Source organism: Lithobates pipiens, unplaced genomic scaffold, assembly GCF_037356315.1.
Source record: "Lithobates pipiens isolate NorthernLeopardFrog02 unplaced genomic scaffold, aLitPip1_a1.2 Scaffold_8, whole genome shotgun sequence".
In the NCBI taxonomy this organism is placed as follows: Eukaryota; Metazoa; Chordata; class Amphibia; order Anura; family Ranidae; genus Lithobates; species Lithobates pipiens.
In genome coordinates this window covers 10,408,026-10,428,955 of record NW_027507903.1, presented here as the reverse complement: position 1 = coordinate 10,428,955, position 20,930 = coordinate 10,408,026, and the positions used below count along the sequence as shown (strand labels likewise).

General features: G+C 50.0%; 1 protein-coding gene across 1 annotated transcript; it reads left to right on the top strand.

The window, feature by feature from the left end:
- Positions 1-3,509: 3,509 nt before the first annotated feature.
- Positions 3,510-20,244, top strand: LOC143964513 (uncharacterized). Its single transcript, XM_077474288.1, has 3 exons — positions 3,510-3,788; positions 7,008-7,924; positions 20,191-20,244. The coding sequence occupies exons 1-3, from the start codon at positions 3,668-3,670 to the stop codon at positions 20,242-20,244; spliced, it is 1,092 nt and encodes a 363-aa protein (XP_077330414.1). The 5' UTR covers positions 3,510-3,667.
- Positions 20,245-20,930: the final 686 nt, after the last annotated feature.

Genomic DNA, 20,930 nt, shown 5'->3' with positions numbered 1-20,930 from the left:
CATTATAATAAATGAATAATAATAAAAGAAGAAAAAAAGATAAGGTAAAAAAGCTAAAAAAATTGAAATACCTAGCAACAAAGGATACAACAGATAATAGATTTCTCTATTGGCTAATAAAAAAAAACCCCACCAAAGCCCAAAAACGCGGCATACAAATGCACAAGACGTGCAAAAACGCGCTAATTTCATTTGTACATTCGCCCAGACTGACAACGCTGATGTCCAATAGTGCCCCTGTGCGCTTTCATCCAGAGTGGGGGCGCTCTAATACAAGAGGCGTGCTATTGGCCAGATCACAAGGTGTTAAAACAAAGAGATAAAAGCCTAATAAAAGAAAACTAACGCAGCCACCACATCTAAGGATTGGTAAACTGCACTATATTCCATTTTTGGTTTTGGGTTTAATACCACTTTAATGAGATGCCATACAGATGTCAGAAGAAATGTTTTCCCTTGAAATAAACCAGAATACTCAAATTGTGGGCACAAGGCTTGGAATGTAGTCAGGAGGTTTTAAACAGCCAGTTTTCATCTTGGTCTCCTTTGTGCAAATCGCTACAATTTATAAATTTTAGCAAACAGATTCATTAAAATGTAGTAATATTACCAATAATTCATACGACGATCTGGAAATGGCAGAAATAAAGAATGAAGGGGCAGGAACATAGTCTTGTGGAATGGTATGATCCAATAATGGAGCATTGTATAAGGCCCATCTCAGGTGTAGGACCACTTCGCTCCTTAGCCCTTGTACACACGGTCGGAGAATCCGTTGGAATGTGTCCTATCGGACCGTGTCGTCGGATAATCCGACTGTGTGTGGTATGCATCGGACTGATTCCGTCGGAATATCCGTCGGACCCAATTTTCCAACTTGTTGGAAATATTTTCCGACCAACTGGGCCGATCGGACATACTCCGATCATGTGTAGAGAATTTTGATCGGACCAAGTGCCACACATGCTCAGATCAAATTCCTACATCAAAGCTATTGGCTACTAGCCTGAATGTAGTCCCATCGTAACGAAATTACGTCATCACGTTCTGAATGATCGGATTTTTCGACAACTTTGTCCGACCGTGTGTATGCAACAGTTTCGGACAAGATCCGACAGGCAAAATCCGACGGATTTGGTTGGCAGAATGTCCGACCGTGTGTACAGGGGCTTAGACATCTCTGTACATATGATCTGTTTGCCCGAAACTGTTGCATACACGCGGTCGGACAAAGTTGTCGGAAAATCCGATCATTCAGAACGTGATGACGTAATTTCGTTACGATGGGACTACGTTCAGGCTAGTAGCCAATAGCTTTGATGTAGGAATTTGATCTGAGCATGCGTGGCACTTTGTCCGATCGTAATTCTCTACACATGATCGGAGTATGTCCGATCGGAGCAGTTTGTCAGAAAATATTTCCAGCAAGTTGGAAAATTGGGTCCGACAGATATTCCGATGGAAACAGTCCGATGCAGACACAATCCGACGGAATCTCCGATCGTGTGTACAAGGGCTTAGACCAGGGATCCTCAAACTATGGCCCTCCAGCTGTTGCGAAACTACACATCCCATGAGGCATTGTAAAACTCTGACATTCACAGACATGACTAGGCATGATGGGAATTGTAGTTCCTGAACAACTGGAGGGCCATAGTTTGAAGACCCATGGCTTAGACTGACAATTGTGGTCAACAATGTCTTTAAAAATATTGAACATTACAAATCTAAGTTGTTAAATAATTTAACAGTTTTAAATTCTTGCAGTGACACCAAGTACTGGAAACACGTGGAAGATGGAATTTAGGGAAGTCCACATAAAAACTGGCAAAGCACCCAGCAGTGGTGGTAAGTCTTGGCTGAAGAGGAGCAGCATATCATCAGCCTTGTGGCCAAAATCAAGTCATCATTCTGGCTGGAATGGCTGGCTGTATGGTATCCCTGGTGGTCCTGAGGGATCTTCCTCATGGGAAGGAACTCAAACTGGGTGTCCACCACATAGGAAGGGGGTCAGCGGTACTTCCCTGGTGTGAATGAATCGGAGGGGCCCAGTACCTCCTGATTCGAGTACTGCACCTTGTTGGGCCAGGGGTCGGGGAGGGAAGGAGGGAGCCTGTGGTGAAATGTCACTAAGGGGGATATGATCACCATTTATAAATACATAAGGGGGGATATAATCACCATGTATAAATACATAAGGGGGGATATGATCACCATGTATAAATACATAAGGGGGGATATGATCACCATGTATAAATGCATAAGGGGGGATATGATCACCATGTATAAATACATAAGGGGGGATATGATCTCCATGTGTAAATGCATAAGGGGGATATGATCTCCATGTATAAATACATAAGGGTGGGATACGATCTCCATGTATAAACTCATAAGAGGGGATATGATCACCATGTATAAATATATAAAGGGGGATATGATCACCATGTATAAATACATAAAGGGGGATATGATCACCATATATAAACACATGTACCATAACCCTCAATGGGGCAGCCTTGATTTTTGGGCTTACCGGTTACCTCCACTTGGCTTGTTCTTCCACGTCTAGGGGTTCCCAGAGTTAGTACCCAACAACTTTGGACGCTGACACCATAAAAGTCATTTAGAAAGGTTTTTATTTGCAGGGGTAACATCCAACATACACAGTCTCGTATGGGAACAGAGGGCAAGGGTGAAGAAACTCAGCACCTTGAACTGCAGATCTTTAGAAAGTCTCTAATGCAAGCCAGAGAGTAGCCACTCACAGCTGGGCACTTCAAAGCTGAACAAATCTCTAGCCAGAGATTAGGGCAGTCAAGCACTTTAATCCGGAACTTGCAAAGTCTCTGACCTTGAATAAATTTGCAACCCGAAAGTGAACAGGAACCTTTCCTCAGTACCTGGAACGTTCTCTGTCTCCTTGGCAGTACTGGAAAACGTGGACTCAGTAGTGTCCTTGACAACCCAGCAACCAGGCACTTCTTTGGATGCCAGCTTGTCGGCCCTCCTCCGAAGAGTCCTCCCCCGGTCGCTTACACAAGCTGCGGTGCCCCTCCAAGCTGAGAGCACACCCGGACGCCTTGAATCCTCCCTCAGTTACTGCGCCTCGGACCAGCCGGTTCCGAGACTCGGGAACAGACGGATCCCTACCCCAGACCAGGCGGGTCTACTGGGGCTAGTCAAACTGACCATGTTGCGGGGCAGCCTACACTCCCGTGGCCGGGACCCCATGCGGGGCTACCCCGGTCCAGCTGCAGGAACAGGCAGCTCTGGCCTCACGAACGAACCCCGAACACGTGACTTTAACATCTTAAGTACCCTTCCCTGGACTCCTCAGCGGGGCCAGATGCACCCACTGACTGGTTCCGGGAAACGCAGATACCGAAAGCGTACAACCAGGCCTGGTTCTGAGCCTGTCATGTGCACCCACTGTACACCAGAGAAGCACGGATTATGAATGCAATGATATAAGGAGTGCTGGACATGACAGTGTGGATGAGGGACACAGAGGGTTAAGCTTTATGGGTGGAGTTCAGGAAAAGGTTTGCAGGAAACAAGTTCAGTGTAGGGGAGGGGTCACATAAAAGGGAGAGGTGTGGCTTTAAGGAATCATTCGGAGCCCAGTGTGACACAGAGGAGGCAGTTTTTTCGCTGCTCCTCTGCTATGGCGGACCTCGAGGGACTCTTCGCGCGGCTGCGACGGGCGGCGGAGGTGCACGGTGCGGACTGGCTGCGGGACCGTGTGGGTGACCTGGCGGACGGCGATGTGGACGGCGGCGGGACAGGTGAGGTTCCACTGCGCGCGCGGAGGTCTCGGCCTCCGGCGCGTTTTTCTCCTGGGCCTACTCCTCGGCCGCCTCGTGACTCCCGGAGCCCGGGGGTGGACCGATCGGTCCCCCCGGCAAAACGGCAGGTTCTCGGTTCCCCCCGGTCCGGGCGGTCGTTGCGCCGCCGACCGGAGGGGGGCGGGGCTTCGCGGCCGCATGGAAATGGCGCCGGGACCGCACGGGGCCCGGTGGAGGTGGGGGGGAGTGTGGATGGCTCTGGGTCGGCAGGCCAAGGGGGGGTGCACGTGGCGGGGGATCTGCGGCATGCTGGGTCTGGGGCCAGCATCCGCGCGGTGGGGGGGAAGGGGGCGCTCCGGGGGGGTCACATGCTGGAAGGGGGGGAGGGTGGGTCGCAGAAGGCTGCCAAGGTGCCTGGCAGGGCTGGTTTTAGACGCCGGCATGCCGGGGGCGGCGGGGGGAGGAGGACATTGCCTGCAGTCCCGGATCGCAGGGACCGGATGGACCGCGCGGAGCACAGGGGGATGGCCGCGTCCCCGGTGCGCGCTGGAGAGGTCGGTTCGGAGAGCGAGCTGTCCCAGGAGGAGGAGGGGTCCTTTTCTGCACCTGGACTGGTAACGGTCGCCGAGGCCCCTGGGGGCCCGGGTAAGTTGCGGGAGTCTACATTGCTGGCAGATGCCTTGCGGGATCTGATGGGGGTGGCGCAGGGGGGTGCGGTGCCCACAGGATCCCGGGACGTATTGGGGGGGGTTGCGGCAGGTTCAGCGCAGGGGGCGGGGCCTGTGGCCCCGGGGGGGCCGTCAGGTCAGTTGCAGGAGCTGTTGGGGGGGCTGCAGGCCCTGGTTGGTAAGTTTGCTGGGGGCTCCGGGTCGCCTCAGGTGGCCCCCTGGATGGGTAATGTGGGGGGGGCCGGGGGGGCGGAGGTCATTCCTGCGCGGGATTCACCGCCTGCTGCGGTGTCGGGGAGCATGGATGCGGGGGCCGTGGGCTCGGGGGTCCCCCCGGTGCCCGCGGACCCGGGGGCGCGGTCTGACCTGGTTAGGATCGCGGATGCTGCCCGGTGCGAAGTCTATGTTTGTTTCGAAGGCCCATTGGGGGCGCATTTGAAGCAGGAGGTGCGGGACAAGATCGGCAAGGGTGAGTATGTGGAGATTTTCTCTTTGCTCCCCCTCGAGAAATTTAATTTGGACAGGGTTAAGCCGGACAGTTCCAAGAAGGACGACGAGGAAAAACGTAGGTATCGGCTGATCCCGCGCACATTTGCAAATTGGCTTCAGGCGTTCGCTATCTTGGCTAGCGTGATAGGGGAAAAGAACCCCGAGCATTGCTCGGCGTTATTTTGTTACCTGGACGCGATTGGGGAGGCTCACCGAGTGTATGGAGGGCTGGCTTGGCTGCGCTATGATGAGCAGTTTCGTCAGCGTAAGGCAGTGCGGGCTGACCTGCGGTGGGATCACAAGGACATAAGCCTCTGGATGAGGCTTATGTCTGCTCCGCGGGCGCCCACTCCGTTTCTTCAGGGGGGGGCCGGGAGTGCGTCTTCCTCGGGACTGCCGGCCGGAAAGAAGTGGGGGGTGTGCTGGCCCTTCAATGAAGGGGCTTGTAAATTCGGAGGCGCGTGCCGCTTCAAGCACGAGTGCTCTGGGTGCGGCGGCACCCACCCCCTGTCCCGCTGTTTCAAAAAGGGTCAGCGGGCCGGTGCCGCCGGTCAAAAAAGGGATGACGCCGGTGAACCTGGGAAGGATGCTTCCTTTCCTAAATAGGTATCCGGATGGTGCGGCGGCGCGGGGGTTAATTCTGGGTTTTCGGGACGGTTTTAGGATTCCCTGTTCTTTGGGAGGGGTGCCGCCGTTGGCCAGGAATTTGCGTTCGGCTTTAGATCACCCGGGGGTGGTGGATGATAAATTGGGTAAAGAGGTGGCGCTGGGCCGGATGGGTGGTCCTTTCGAAGTGCAGCCGTGGGGGGACCTGGTGGTCTCCCCGTTGGGTGTAGTTCCTAAGAAGGAGCCGGGGAAGTTTCGCTTGATTCATCACCTGTCTTTTCCAAAAGGGGGGTCGGTCAATGATTTCATTGACCCGGAGGCGTGTACGGTTTCCTACACGTCTTTTGACGCGGCGGTACGGTGGGTCAGGCGGTATGGTCGTGGGGCTCTCATGGCCAAGGCGGATGTGGAATCGGCGTTTCGCCTTCTGCCGGTCCACCCGGACAGCTTCCGGCTGTTGGGATGCCATTGGCGGGGCAAGTTTTATGTGGACTTGTGCCTGCCCATGGGTTGTTCCATTTCATGCGCCTATTTTGAAGCTTTTAGTTCATTCTTGGAATGGGTGGTGAGAGATGTTTCGGGCCTGGAGTCGGTCATCCACTATTTGGATGATTTTCTGTGCGTGGGCCCGCCTGCCTCCAATGTGTGTGCGATTCTTCTGTCCACGTTGCAGCACATTGCGGGCAGGTTCGGGGTGCCGTTGGCGGGGGATAAGACGGAGGGCCCGGTGACGGAATTGAGTTTTCTGGGAATCGGGATTGATTCTGTGGCAATGGAGTGTCGATTGCCAGAGAATAAATTACGGGATCTGCAGGCGGAGTTGGCAGGCATGCAGGGCCGGCCGAAGGTTCAGCTTCGGGCCCTGCAGTCCCTGTTGGGCAAGCTGAATTTCGCTTGCCGGATCATCCCTATGGGCCGGGTGTTCTGCCGACGGCTGTCGGGGGCCACTGCCGGGGTAACCGCCCCTACCCACTTCGTGCGTTTGCGAAGGGAACACCGGGAGGACCTGCGGGCTTGGCATGAATTTTTGGAGTCGTATAATGGGCGGGCTATGTGGATGTCGGGGCCAGTGAGCAACTTCGATGTGGAGTTGGTTACTGACGCGGCTGGCTCAACGGGTTATGGGGCATTTTTCCGGGGTCGGTGGAGTGCGGAACCTTGGCCACGCTCATGGGAGGTTGCGGGGTTGTTGGGCAATTTGGTTTTGCTAGAATTGTTCCCGATAGTGGTGGCATTGGAGTTATGGGGGGCGGAGTTTCGTAATTTGAAGTTGCGCATCAATTGCGATAACATGGGGGTGGTCCAGGTCCTCAATCGGATGACTGCTTCTTCCCCCCCGGTCATCCGGCTGCTGCGACACCTGGTCTTTCGATGTTTGCGGCTCAATGTTTACGTTTATGCTGTGCACATACCTGGGGTGGAGAATTCTTTGGCTGACTCGCTCTCTCGTTTTCAGTGGGACAAGTTCCGGCAGCTGGCGCCGGGAGCGGAGGAGTCGGGGGCGCCATGCCCCGGGTGGATGTGGGAACTTCCCTTGGAATCGCCGCAGGTTGGTTAAAAAGGTCGTTGAGTGAGGCTACATGGTCCGCTTATTCTAGAGTGTGGGCGGAATGGTGGGCGTTCCTGCGGGAGGTTGGAGTGGCTGGTCGGGGCTCCGACCGGCGCTGGGTGGTATTGTACTGGGTTGCCCGGAACATTGAGACGGGCCTGTCTCCCGCATCTATTGAGCGGAAGTTGGCGGGGTTGGCCTTTTTGTTCAAACTGTGGGGGGAGCCGGACGGGACGAAGGATTTTTGGGTGAGGCAAACGTTGAAGGGGTACAGGAGGGATTGGAAGGGTAGGGATGCGCGCCGGCCGGTGTCATTTGACAATCTGGTGGCAATTTGTTCTCGGCTGGTGGACGTTTGCTCGTCTGCTTACGAGACCGTCCTGTTTACGGCAGCGTTTTCGCTGGCGTTTTATGGGGCTTTTAGGATTGGGGAGTTGGTGTGTCGCTCAAAACGGGTGGCTGGGGGTCTGTTGGATCAGGACGTGCAGGTGGTTGCGGATCGGGTGAGTATACGGTTGCGTAGGTCTAAGACTGATCAACGGGGCAAGGGAGTGGCGATTACGCTGCTCGCCCTGCCGGGCTCGGTAGTGTGCCCGGTGGCGGCGGTACGGGCTTTCCGGGCGGTGCGGCCTGGGAGGGCGGGCCCCTTTTTGGTGCACGAGGAGGGCTCTTTTCTATCCCGTTTTCAGTTTGTGTCGGTCTTTCGGCAATGCCTGAGGGCGGTGGGTTTGGATGAGCGGGACTACGCGTCCCACTCTTTCGGATTGGGGCGGCCACGGAGGCGGCTCGATGTGGGCTGGAGGAGGAGGTGGTTCGCCGGATTGGTAGATGGGAGTCCCGGAGGTTCCGGTCCTATGTCCGGCCGCAGTTGCTACTGGGGTAAGGATGGTGCGGCTGGGGGTTGTTTGCTGTGGGATTTATGGGGGGGAGGACTGTGCTTGTAACATTCCTTTGGTTGTTGTGTTATTTCTCTTGTTTTCATTCCAGATGGAGGTTCTCAACGCCTCGTTTGGATCCTGGGGCATTCGTACGTCTGCTGGGGGGCCAGGAGAGGTGATTCTCTACCAGCAGGCAGGCAATTAGGTATCCCCAGGGAGGTAGCTAGGGTGATGTGGTTGGGTTTCCCGGGCATGAGGTGGGAGCGTGTCATGAGGGAGGTGGAGCGTTTCGCTTTGAGGGATAGGCCCCCGGATGTGCTGGTCGTTCATGCGGGGGGCAATGACCTGGGAGTTCGAAAAGTGAAGGACATTTTGGCGGATATCAAGGCTGATGTGTTGCGCATGCGAGTCCTTTTCCCGGGCACCATTTTGGTGTGGTCAGACATTGTGGCCAGAACGGTGTGGCGGGGGGCCAGGTCTTTAGCCAGCCTTGAGAAAACCAGGATTAGGGTTAATAAGGTTGTTGGGCGGTTTGTAGTGCAGAACGGGGGCATTGTGGTAAGACACAGGGAATTGGAGGTGAATGTAGGGCTTTATCTTAGGCGGGATGGCGTTCATCTATCGGATGTGGGGATTGACCTCTGGTCCTTTGGCTTACAGGAGGGCATACAGAAAGCTCTTCGGGTGTGGGGCGGCCCTCAAGGTTGAGGGGGTCACCCTTTCGGGCTGTGGCGGTGTGTTTTCTGGTGGTTTCTGACGGTAGACAGGTACTCAGAAGGGATCTGAGGGTGTGGGGGGCTCATCTAACGATCGGCCCCTCTGGGTATTCCTGAACGTTGGAGGGAATACGGTTATGTTCACTGGCGGAAGTTGTCTCCGACCGGTCACAGGTGGAGGCCTTTGGGAAGTTGGTCAGGTGTACCGCAGTGATTGGGTATTGGCTTAAGTGTGGTCACCGTCAGAGATCACCAGAATGGGCAGTTAATGTTAATTTAAATGTGGTTTAATGTTAATAAAGTTATTTATATTTATATATTTATATATATATTTATATATTTATATATTTTCATATTTACAAGTTATTGGAGTAATTTTGAGTTATGTTTAATAAAGGCTGTTGTGGCCAGTTTACTCCAACCTATGGTGTGGTCTCGTTTCTAATAGATAAGGAATAGTATAAGGGGAACATTCAGACTACACTAGTCAAGAGAAGCACGGATTATGAATGCAATGATATAAGGAGTGCTGGACATGACAGTGTGGATGAGGGACACAGAGGGTTAAGCTTTATGGGTGGAGTTCAGGAAAAGGTTTGCAGGAAACAAGTTCAGTGTAGGGGAGGGGTCACATAAAAGGGAGAGGTGTGGCTTTAAGGAATCATTCGGAGCCCAGTGTGACACAGAGGAGGCAGTTTTCCCACCCTCCCGCCCTATTGTTATGTGTTTGTTTTGTGGTGTTTTGTTGCTGGTCTTTTTCTTCTTTTGCAGGTTTCATCGGTTGTCACGGCAGCTGAAAGTTTTTCGTGTTGGCGGTGTGTTTTCTGGTGGTTTCTGACGGTAGACAGGTACTCAGAAGGGATCTGAGGGTGTGGGGGGCTCATCTAACGATCGGCCCCTCTGGGTATTCCTGAACGTTGGAGGGAATACGGTTATGTTCACTGGCGGAAGTTGTCTCCGACCGGTCACAGGTGGAGGCCTTTGGGAAGTTGGTCAGGTGTACCGCAGTGATTGGGTATTGGCTTAAGTGTGGTCACCGTCAGAGATCACCAGAATGGGCAGTTAATGTTAATTTAAATGTGGTTTAATGTTAATAAAGTTATTTATATTTATATATTTATATATATATTTATATATTTATATATTTTCATATTTACAAGTTATTGGAGTAATTTTGAGTTATGTTTAATAAAGGCTGTTGTGGCCAGTTTACTCCAACCTATGGTGTGGTCTCGTTTCTAATAGATAAGGAATAGTATAAGGGGAACATTCAGACTACACTAGTCATGACCAGGCAGAACCCTAATACAGCCCAGTCAAACTGATGCCAAAGTTAAACCTACACAATCAGCCCTCAGAACCCCTTTACTGTTCTGAGGAAAAAACTAAATTTGTACAAAGCAGACACCTTGTCAAAAGTGTCGCTGCCACACACATAAGAGGGCATATGATCACCATGTATAAATACATAAGGGGGGATATGATCACCATGTATAAATACATAAGGGGGGATATGATCACCATGTATAAATACATAAGGGGGGATATGATCACCATGTATAAATACATAAGGGGGGATATGATCACCATGTATAAATTCATAAGGGGGGATATGATCACCATGTATAAATACATAAGGGGGGATATGATCACCATGTATAAATACATAAGGGGGGATATGATCACCATGTATAAACACATAAGAGGGATATGATCACCATGTATTATTATTATACAGGTTTTATATAGCGCCAACAGTTTGCTCAGCGCTTTACAACATGAGGGCAGACATTACATTTACATTACAATTTGGTACAAGAGGAATCAGATGTATAAATACATAAGAGGGGATATGATCTCCATGTATAAATACATAAGGGGGGATATGATCACCATGTATAAATACATAAGGGGGGATATGATCTCCATGTATAAATACATAAGGGGGGATATGATCACCATGTATAAATACATAAGGGGGGATATGATCACCATGTATAAATACATAAGGGGGGGTATGATCACCATGTATAAATACATAAGGGGGGATATGATCACCATGTATAAATACATAAGGGGGGATATGATCACCATGTATAAATACATAAGGGGGATATGATCACCATGTATAAATACATAAGGAAGGTATAATCACAAATATAGAAATTTTAATGCCGGGGGGGGGGGGGTGTGTGATCACCGTGTATAAATACATAGGTGATCCATACAGTAAACTTGGTGTAATAAAGTTATTCATTTTCAAGTCATTACAGAGTACAAAGGGGACCCTTTACTTCTGGAGGAAAAGAGATTTAACCTCCACATATGGAAGGGCTTTTTCACACTTGTAGCTGTAAAAATAGACTCTAGGAAATAGTTCTGGCCGACTCAAAAATATCTAGGGGGCCAGGAAGGACATTTTTTTCCCCTGTGGAACAAATTGGATTTTTCTTTATTGAAGCTTTTTGCCTTACTCTGAATCAGCGGTGGGTATAGGATTCTGCTAATGGAGGTTTTCTATTTATTCTGCTTATTTATTTTAAATTAGATGTCTTTTTTTAACCTAACTATGTAACCATTAAGAGATCCATTGTCACTGCAGCTATTTGTGTCTGAGAATATGAACCTGAAAAAAAATGATGTTGAGTGTTATCCAGGAAGGAATAAGTACGGTATACAAGTACACTGTTTGCCTTCTCTGAAATGGCAGATGTCTCCTCAGCTCTGAAAAGTCTTTATACTATTCTAAAAAAAAAAAAAAAAAAAAACTTTGCAAAAACAAGGTAATGGAAAGCTTTTAATAATCATGAACAATGGAGAGAGACACAGCCATTAGCTTTTAATACTATAATAATATAATAAAGACCAAAAAAAAAAAAAAACTATAGAAGAAAGAAGCAATTAGGACATAATAAGAGAGCTGCAAAAATTATTTTATTTCTAGAAAAAAAAAATACAAGAAGCCCACCTTGGCAAAAAAAAAAAAAAAAAAACAGCCCCAGAAAGATTAAAACCAAGACAAAAAGTAAAAGCAGTGACGAGGAGGGCAGAAAGATTTAATTGCTACTCTATCAAACTAATTACTCAAATAAATTCTTCAATTAAGTTGTTTTCCATGCCAGGTGTCCACCACTAATACTTTTGGCACAGGAATTCTGGTGCCAAGCACAAGTGTAAGAATCTGTGGCTAAATAACAATATAGCAATGGCGTCACTAGGAGGGGGCAGAGGGGGCCCTGACCCCCCCCCCAACATTATGCTGTGCCCCACCATGTGTCCCCCCCCAATTAAAAAAAAAGGCGATGTCTTTTTGTTTGCATGTGTAACGGATACGCTGCATCTTAACACAGTCTCTATTGAGCGGGAGAGCATTCCCAGTCAGCTCCTGCGGGTGATTCCTCCCCCTTCTCTCTGCATAATGTGAGCGCTCACACAACCATGGCCGCCCGATCTGCTCCTTCCCCTGCATCCTCATTGGCAGGGAGAAGAGCGAGTTGCAGGAAGGACTCCACCAGGTCTCTCAGTTACTGAAAAAACAGACTGATTTATCCCGTTCTTAGGACAGGAGAACCAGCCTGTAAATTTCAAGAGATGCCAGACCAGCGCTGTCAATAGCAGGGGCAGGACAGCAAGAGGAGGCTGGGGAACCCCACAGTGGCAGAACACCAGGGCCCGGTGGCAAGACAACCTTTGCAACCCTGATAGTTCTCCCACTGCTTTGGACCCTTATATTTTCTTGGTATGCTGGTGACGTATATCTCTTGTTTTCTGCCACCCTGGGGGGCCTCAATACAGTAGGAAGGGAGCTCAACGCAGAACATGTGAAAGGTCCTGTTGTGGGATCGTAGTAAAGGGCCCCGGGACAGATTATATATATATTTGCATTTTATAGTTGCCCCGCTACTTTTGTCCCTGTTACCCCATGTGCCCCCCCCCCCCCCAAATATAAAAGCTGGAGACGCCACTGCAATATAGCAATAAAAATATTAAAAGCGTGAAATGAAAATGAAATGAAGATCAAAATATGGATGTTCTATATTACAGCAAGCCCATACTACATCCATCTCAGCTAAAGACAAGGCATCTAACCCAGGGGCTGGCAATCTTTGTACACCATCCCCGCATCTGTCTCACAGCACGGGGTTCGGTATGTGCCGGTTCACCGTTTCAGGTCCGATTTCAGCCCAAAATTGCTGAATTCAGACATGTAACAGACCAAAAGACGCACACTTTTTTTTCTGCAAAACGCATTGGTCCTGCTGCGGTTATATGTGAACCGGCTTCATAGAGAGCCGGTCACATTCTCCTGCTATGAGAATTGGACATGGGGAAATCCGCAACCAATTCGCATAGGTGTGAACCCAGCCTCAGAGGTGGAGATCTATCTGAACAACATGAAAGATCATCAGGGTTCAACTCCTTTTTTTTTCTAAAGAAACTAGCAAGGCCTAACTAAACAGTAAGAAAAACCTAGAAAAATATAATAAAACAAATGTCACTGTAAAAACATAATAATTTTAGCCTACCTTAAGAGTAGAGCAGAGGACGGCATCAGTAGGGCAGTGGACGGTGTCAGTAGCAGTGGCTGCCCGTTCATAAGGGGCGCAGGGGCACCGTCCCCCCCATCCATGCGTCCGGCCCCCTAATCTACATGCAGGGCGCGGGAAGCATGGATTCCAATGGGGTTTTTTTTTTTTATGTATGTGATTAGAGCCTAAAGCTCTAATAGGCTTCAAATAAGGGTGGGCTCAGGGTGCAGAGCACTGTGCCCTGATGCCATCCAGTAATGTGACAATAGCAAATTAATATTTACTATTTTCACACTGATTCTCCTCCTGGCCAATCAGGAAGTGGATCTGAGACCTGTTACCCGATTGTCCGAAAGGAGAAGCGTGCCAATTTGCCATCGAGGAGGAGGGAAGAGACAGAAGCCATCGTGATGCCTGGGGAGGGGAGCAGGGGAAGCCACCCGTCATGCCAAGGAGCAGAGCAGGGAAAGAAGCAGCTGTCCATCACCCGGGTGAAGCACTGCCCGCCATAGATGGGGTAAATGCTCCGGTGCTGGATAACCCAACCAACCAGACCGGGGGGGGGGGGGGATGCAGGTTTCTCAACCTACTGGGGGGTGGCTGTGGGTGCACTGTAACACCCCCACAAAAAAAGTACCACCAGCCGCCACTGGTCAGTAGATGGTGTTAGCAGGACAGTGGACAGCATCAGTAGGTCAGTGAACAGTGTCAGTAGGGCAGTGGATGGTGGTCTTTTCGAACGCACGTGCACCATGGTGAACCAAGGCAAAATGGCGCACCGTAGTGCGCCATTATACAGGTCAAAAAACAGACAATTAAAAAAGGTACACTTTGCAAACACCCACAGCTAGCCCAGAACTCCCCTGTATGGTCACCGCACACAGGTGTCCAGCCTTTTGCTAGCTTGACTGATTGTTACAATCACTGGGAGACCCCACAATAATAAAATAAATTGGTTTTACTTACCCATCCAGGCACAGGGCCACTTAGAAACTAAGGGCCCAATCTTCACCCTTCACAGCGGGTTCCTGTCACTTGGAACTTCAAGGACTTTGTACCCTTTCATGTTTAGGGTCCACTCCCTTGGACCTGTACTGCTCCCTGCAGGAAATGCCTTACCGCTGTAGCGTGCAGCGCCCGGAGACCACATTACAGGCAAAACCTTGAGTCTGCTTTGCAAGGCTCGGGTCCCATTTATCTAAGCATAAAAGCCTGTGTCAAATGGATCCGATCAATTAATCCCTTGATTCATTTCGGACCCATTTGTGGGACTAGAGACCTGGAGCTCAGAGAGCTCAAACAAACCATGGCATCCACCTTGCAGACACTGGTTAAAAAAAGACTCAGTTAGACTTACCGGTGACGGTATTTCTAAGAGCCTTTCAGGACAACCCCGGAGAGAGTGTAGCTCCACCTTGCAATCAGGAAACACATGCCCACTTTAAAAACACCTCCTCCTCCTCCATGGCTTCAGTTATTGTGGCCTTCCGACGCTGGAAAACAAAGCACAGAAAGCACAACACCATGGTAGAACTTAATACATTTACTAAGCATAACCTAGGGAGGGAAGTATCGGTTGTCCTGAAAGGCTCTTAGAAATACCGTCACCGGTAAGTCTAACTGAGTCTTTCTCAAATCGCCTTTCAGGACAACCCCGGAGAGGATAACCGAGAAACTTACCCTAGGGCGGGACTACTGCCTGCAGTACCTTCCTGCCGAAGGCCTGATCTGCTGCAGACAGTAGATCTAACCGGTAATGCCGGAGAAATGTCGAATAACTGGACCAAGTGGCAGCCTTGCAGATTTGTTCAGGCGTGGCACCGGCCCTTTCAGCCCAGGAAACTGCCGTGGATCTAGTAGAGTGGGCAGCAATACCTGAGGGAGGTATTTCTCCTTTTGCTTTATAGGCTTCTGTTATAGCCAACTTAAGCCACCTACCCAGCGTACTTTTAGAAGCTTTCTCCCCCTTGCGTGATCCAGAAAATATCACAAAGAGGGCGTTTGATTTTCTAAATTCTTTAGTAACTTTCAGAAACTGTAAAAGACATCTTCTCACATCCAATGTGTGAAAAACTTCCTCTCCTGCATTTGCTGGGCTTGCAGAGAATGTAGGTAACACTATTTCCTGTGATCGATGGAAAGTTGAGGATACTTTCGGTAGGAATGCTGGATCCGTCCTCAGTACCACCCTGTCCTGATAAATTCTAAGGAAGGGTTCTGTAATAGCTAGAGCTTGGAGCTCGCTGACTCTCCTGGCCGAGGTGATGGCCACCAAAAAGATTGTTTTTAAAACCACCTTCTGCAAAGAAGCTTCCTGTAAGGGTTCAAACGGTGCTCCCGAGAGACCCTGTAAAACTGTAGACAAATCCCAACTGGGAAAGTCTTTAAGGGCTACTGGTCTATTTCGAGCAAGAGCCCTAAAAAATCTAGAAATTAAAGTTTCTTTAGATAAAGTCTTTTCAAAGAAAACTGATAAGGCAGCCACCTGAGTCTTCAGGGTACTGGCTGCGAGACCCTTCTCCATTCCTTCATGGAGAAACTCCAAGACGGACACCGTGCTCTTGACCTTGAGTTCTCTAGAACTGCACCAGGAGTTGAACTTTTTCCAGACCTTCATGTAAATTGCCTGTGTAACTGCCTTCCTACTGGACAGCAGGGTCTTTACTACTTTATCTGAGAGACCTTTAGCCTTTAACAGGTCCTCCTCAGAAACCAGGCGGTTAGCTGCAGGAGTTCCACTTCCGGATGACTTACTGTCCCCTGGGATAACAGATCTTTTCTGAGTGGTAACCTCCATGGGGGCTTCGAGGCTAGGTTTCGAAGACCCGCGAACCAGGGTCTTTTTGGCCAAAAAGGAGTGACTAGTATTAAGTCTGTCCTTTCTTCCCTGAATTTCCTCAGTACTAGTGGAATTAGAGGAAAGGGGGGAAAGGCATAGCACAGCTGGTAATGCCAGGGGTGAGCGAATGCATCCAACCCTATTGCTGCATCTCCTCGGTGAAGAGAAAAGAATCTGTCCACCTTTGAGTTCTGCTGGCTGGCAAAAAGGTCTACCTGAGGAACCCCCCAGGCCTCGGAGATCATCAGGAACACTTCCTGATTCAGACTCCATTCTGCCTCTAGCAATTTGCGCCTGCTTAGGAGGTCCGCAAACAAATTCTGAGAGCCCTTCAGATGCACTGCCGATAGTGAGGCTGTGTTCTGTTCTGCCCAGGCTAACAACAGATTGGCCAGCTCCATCAAGCTCCTGCTTCTGGTTCCCCCTTGCTTCATAATGTAGGTAACCGCTGTTGTGTTGTCTGACAACACCTGAACATGGTGACCTCTCAAACTCTGCTGAAATGCCACTAAACCCAGAAAGATCGCCTTCAACTCCCTCCAGTTGGATGATCTTTGAGCTTCCTGTTTGGACCAGACCCCCTGAGATGTCTGACCATCCAGATGGGCTCCCCAGCCCCAGGCACTTGCGTCTGTAGTAAGGCGCTTGTCCACAGGAAAGGTCCACACCAGGCCCCTTGAGAGGTTTGCCTGGTCTCTCCACCACCAAAGAGCCCTTTTCGTCTTTGACGAAATTTTTAGCTGTTTTTCCAAAGGATCCTGATGGGACCAGCTTGACAGAACCTCCCTCTGAAGGGGTCTGGAATGGAACCTGGCCCACTGAACAGCCGGGATTGCTGCCGTAAGCAGGCCCAGAACTGCCATAGCCATCCTGACTGAGACTGTCTGGTTGCTCTGTATCCGCTGTACAGCTAGCTGTAACTTTTCCTGTTTTTCCAACGGCAGGAAAACTTTCTGGAGAATCGAATTTAATGTATACCCCAGAAATTTCATTTCCTGTGAGGGGGTCAGGATTGACTTCTCTAGGTTTAGAAGCCATCCCAGGCCCTCGAGGTGAGACTGGGCCCTCTGGAGATTGACTAGGGCCTGCTCCCTGGAGTCTGCAAAAAACAAAAGGTCGTCCAGATAAGGAACGACTGGAATCCCCTTCAATTTCAGGGGTTCCAAAGCCTCTGCCATAATCTTCGTAAAGACCCTGGGAGAGGACGAGAGTCCGAACGGCAGAGCCCTGAATTGGAGGTGCCATACCGAACTCCCTACCTTCAATGCCAGGCGCAGGAACTGCTGCGATGCCTGATGAATTGGTATATGAAGGTAGGCATCCCTTAGGTCCAGGGATGCCATGAAGCATTCTGGGGTCAACAGCTTTGTGATGGAGAAAATTGTATCCATCCTGAAATGTTTGTACCGAATGAACCTGTTCAGGAATTTCAGATTCAGGATTAGACGGTACTTCCCTGAGGGTTTTTTCACCAGAAAAATATGTGAATAAAAACCCCCGCCCTGCTGGTTTACTGGGACTTGAATCAGAACCTCTTGCTGTATCAGCTCCTGTAACAACAGCTTCATTGCAGAGGCCTTCTCCTGATCCCTTGGCAATGTTGTCACATAAAACCTGCTCGGGGGTAGTTCTGAAAACTCCAACCTGTACCCCTGATTGACAACGCTCTTCACGAACAGATTTGGAGACAGCCTGTCCCATTGTTCGCGAAAAGCTGACAGTCTCCCCCCCACTGGGGAGATATTGTCACTTGTTCTTAGGGGACTGCTCTGGGGGAGATCTAAAGAGGACTCCACCCCTGCCTTTGCCCTTCTGTGAACCCCATCTGCTCTTGTGCTCCTGGTCTTTTTTATGGGACTGCTGAAAAGCACGAAAATTCTTTTTAGCAATCTGCTTTTTCTTAACTGGAAAAGCCTTCTTTTTATCGGCTGTTCTATCCAGCACAGACTCTAAATCAGGACCAAAGAGCAAGTCACCCGAGAAGGGAAGACCACACAGCTTGACCTTAGAGGCAGTGTCCCCATACCATGTTTTCAGCCAAACTGCTCTCCTGGCTGAATTTACAAGAGCCGAAGACCTAGCGGCCAGTTTAACTGATTCTGCTGATGCATCCGCCATGTATTTGACTGCATTCAGGATCAGTGGAAAGGACTCTAAGAGATCCTTGCGGGGTGTCCCCGCCTCAATATGGCTCTTCAGCTTCTCTACCCAACATTCCAGATTCCTGGCCACCACCGTAGCTGCCATTGCTGGTTTTAGACTGACTGACGCAGCATCCCAAGCTTTTTTAAGGATGGAGTCAGCTTTTTTGTCCATTGGGTCTTTAAGGATCCCCATATCTTCAAAGGCTAGATCCGTTCGTCTGGATACCTGCGAGAAAGCTGCATCGACTCTGGGTTTCTTGTTCCAAACCTCTGAGTCCTTATCTTCGAAGGGAAACCTTCTTTTGAGAGCTTTAGAGAAGAAAGGGGCTTTTTCTGGGTCCTTCCACTCCTTTCTCACTGAGTCTGAGAGGACCCTGTGGACAGGAAAAACTCGCCGTTTTGTTTCGTCCAACCCCTGGTACATTTTGTCATGAACTGACAGTTGTACTTTTTCTTCCTGAATTTCTAGAGTAGTGTAGATTGCTTTTAAAATATCATCTACTTCCTCTAGTGATAGCTTGAATTTGGAGCCCCTGCTATCTTCTTCCTCTTCCTCCTCCTCAGAATCCGTGAAGGAGATGAGAGTACTACCCCCTTCGTCTCCAGACTCTTCAGTTTCCACCTGTCTGGATGACGACGCCCTGGGGCTGGGCGGTAAGTTCTGAGGCTCGGTCTGTGCGGGAGGGTTTTGTATCAGGATGGACTTGACTGAACTCAAAGAGTTTGTCAGCTCTTTAACCGAAGAAAACAAATCCTTATATTGTTGAGATGTTTCCTCTTCCATCAATTCTCTGATACAATTTCTGCACATTGCCTTCTGCCATGAATCTCTGAGGGGGGTTTTGCAAGAAGGACATTTTCTCTGACCTGGTCTAGCTTTTCCTAGTGATTTTTCCTGAAACGACATACAGGTTTAATTCACTAAAAGCTCTCAACAACCAGTTGCTTAACACCAAGCCAGTGCAGAGACCCACCACCAAACAGACCTACTAGTGAGACCCCAGAACTAGGCTGCAAAAGGTCAGAGCGAAGTCCACCTCTGACCTGCAGCGACAGGCCCCCAAGAGGGGGGAACAAACAAAGACATACCCACAGTAAAGCAGAGGGTGCCAGTGCACCTTACGTACCTGGGCTGGACCGGTGCTGGGGGCGCCTGTCTCCGCCATAGCTGGCTTGCACTCTTCCATCGTTTGAGTGAGGCAGCTATTTTACAAACAGCTCTCATTTTAAATTTTCCCGGCCGCCGCGTCATCAAGGCCGGCCGGAAGCGGAAGCACACGGTCACCTGACCCGCCCCATGACCCCTGCGTTCCAGGCGCTGAACCACGGCGCCACGCCCCCTCAGAGCGCCCGCGCGTCACCGTGAACGACGCCGTCGCCGCCCGGGACCCGGCGCCGAAAACGGAGCCATGCCGCTGACCTGCAGCGGCCTCCGCCAGCAACAGAGCCCTCCCTGCGCTAACAAGCGGACACCGGGCACCCGACGCCGGCACTCCGAGGGTCCTTACTCCCGTGAGATGGCGGGACCAGGAGCTCCAGGAGTCCTCTCCCCGTGGAGATGCTGCTGGGGGTCAAAGAGAAACAACCTGCAACAAAAGGTAAGCCTTACTCCCCTGCAGAGAGTGTAGCTCTCCCTGGTTCAGGCACATGCTTCCTCCAAGGAGGAAACACAATAACTGAAGCCATGGAGGAGGAGGAGGTGTTTTTAAAGTGGGCATGTGTTTCCTGATTGCAAGGTGGAGCTACACTCTCTCCGGGGTTGTCCTGAAAGGCGATTTGAGAAAAACACTAACTTCCTGTATGGGAGGAGTTATAAAGGGGATCACTTACTATCTGAAGACCTTTGGTCTACCAGTGTCCATTCACTTAATGATGAAGTATAACCCAGCAGGTAATGAATATTAGCCCGACTGTCCCATGATGTATGAAAAAGAAAGGAAATGTTCAGCCTTCCTTTGTGAATTCCCTCTTCTCCCCTCTGTAGGATTCCACACTTTCCAATATTCTCATTATTTACTACGAGTATCAGACTCATTAGGTATGTAGCAGCCTCTACCTTAGGTAGGTGCTAGTGAGATTTTTGTAGAACAGATACATTTAAAGTAGCCAGAAGCTAGGCCTGTTTGTTTTGATCTGTGGGGCTGGGAGCAGCTAGAGTAAGCTGGTGACTCACAGCCAGTTTCATGTTTTGGTTACCTCCCTTCTGCTTCTAGAACGAAGGTGTGGGGGTGTGAAGAAGGGTAGAGCCGTCTGGGTGTTCTGAGGAGCCCTCACCAATCCCCAACCTAGATTGGCAGGCCTCTTTAAATACCCAGGGTCATCCCAGCTAGGAGAAGTTATTTGGGTGGAAGATATGGAGGCGTGTTCGGCTGCCATTGCCTTGGAAGGAGCCCCCAGTCTGTGGGGGGGGGGGGTGACCTTGGGCCAGGGGTTCGAAGCTAAAACAGGAACCCCCATACAACCCAGGGGGATGTACTGAACAGCAGGGAATAAATCAGGTGTCAATGAGTGTCAGGCACAGTCAAGAGAGCTGGATGTAGCACCAGCGGGCGAGACTGATGTTACTAGCAAAGTCAGGGTCTAATTGGGATCAGTAGTTCAAAGAACTTTGCTAAGGCCTTGCTGAAACCCATGTTAAGCCTAACCATGTGCTAGCTGCACCTGAAGAATTGTGCTGAGGGTAGGAGGAGAGAGTCTGCAGCAAGTGTTGTGCAGGAGGAGAAC

Excerpts from the sequence above, each read along its gene's own strand:
- LOC143964513 (XM_077474288.1), top strand. The coding sequence starts at position 3,668 with ATGGCGGACCTCGAGGGACTCTTCGCGCGGCTGCGACGGGCGGCGGAG. Across the intron at positions 3,789-7,007 it reads TGTGGACGGCGGCGGGACAG|TGGGACAAGTTCCGGCAGCT; the intron begins GTGAGGTTCCAC and ends TCTCGTTTTCAG. Across the intron at positions 7,925-20,190 it reads GGAGGTGGTTCGCCGGATTG|GATTCCACACTTTCCAATAT; the intron begins GTAGATGGGAGT and ends TCCCCTCTGTAG.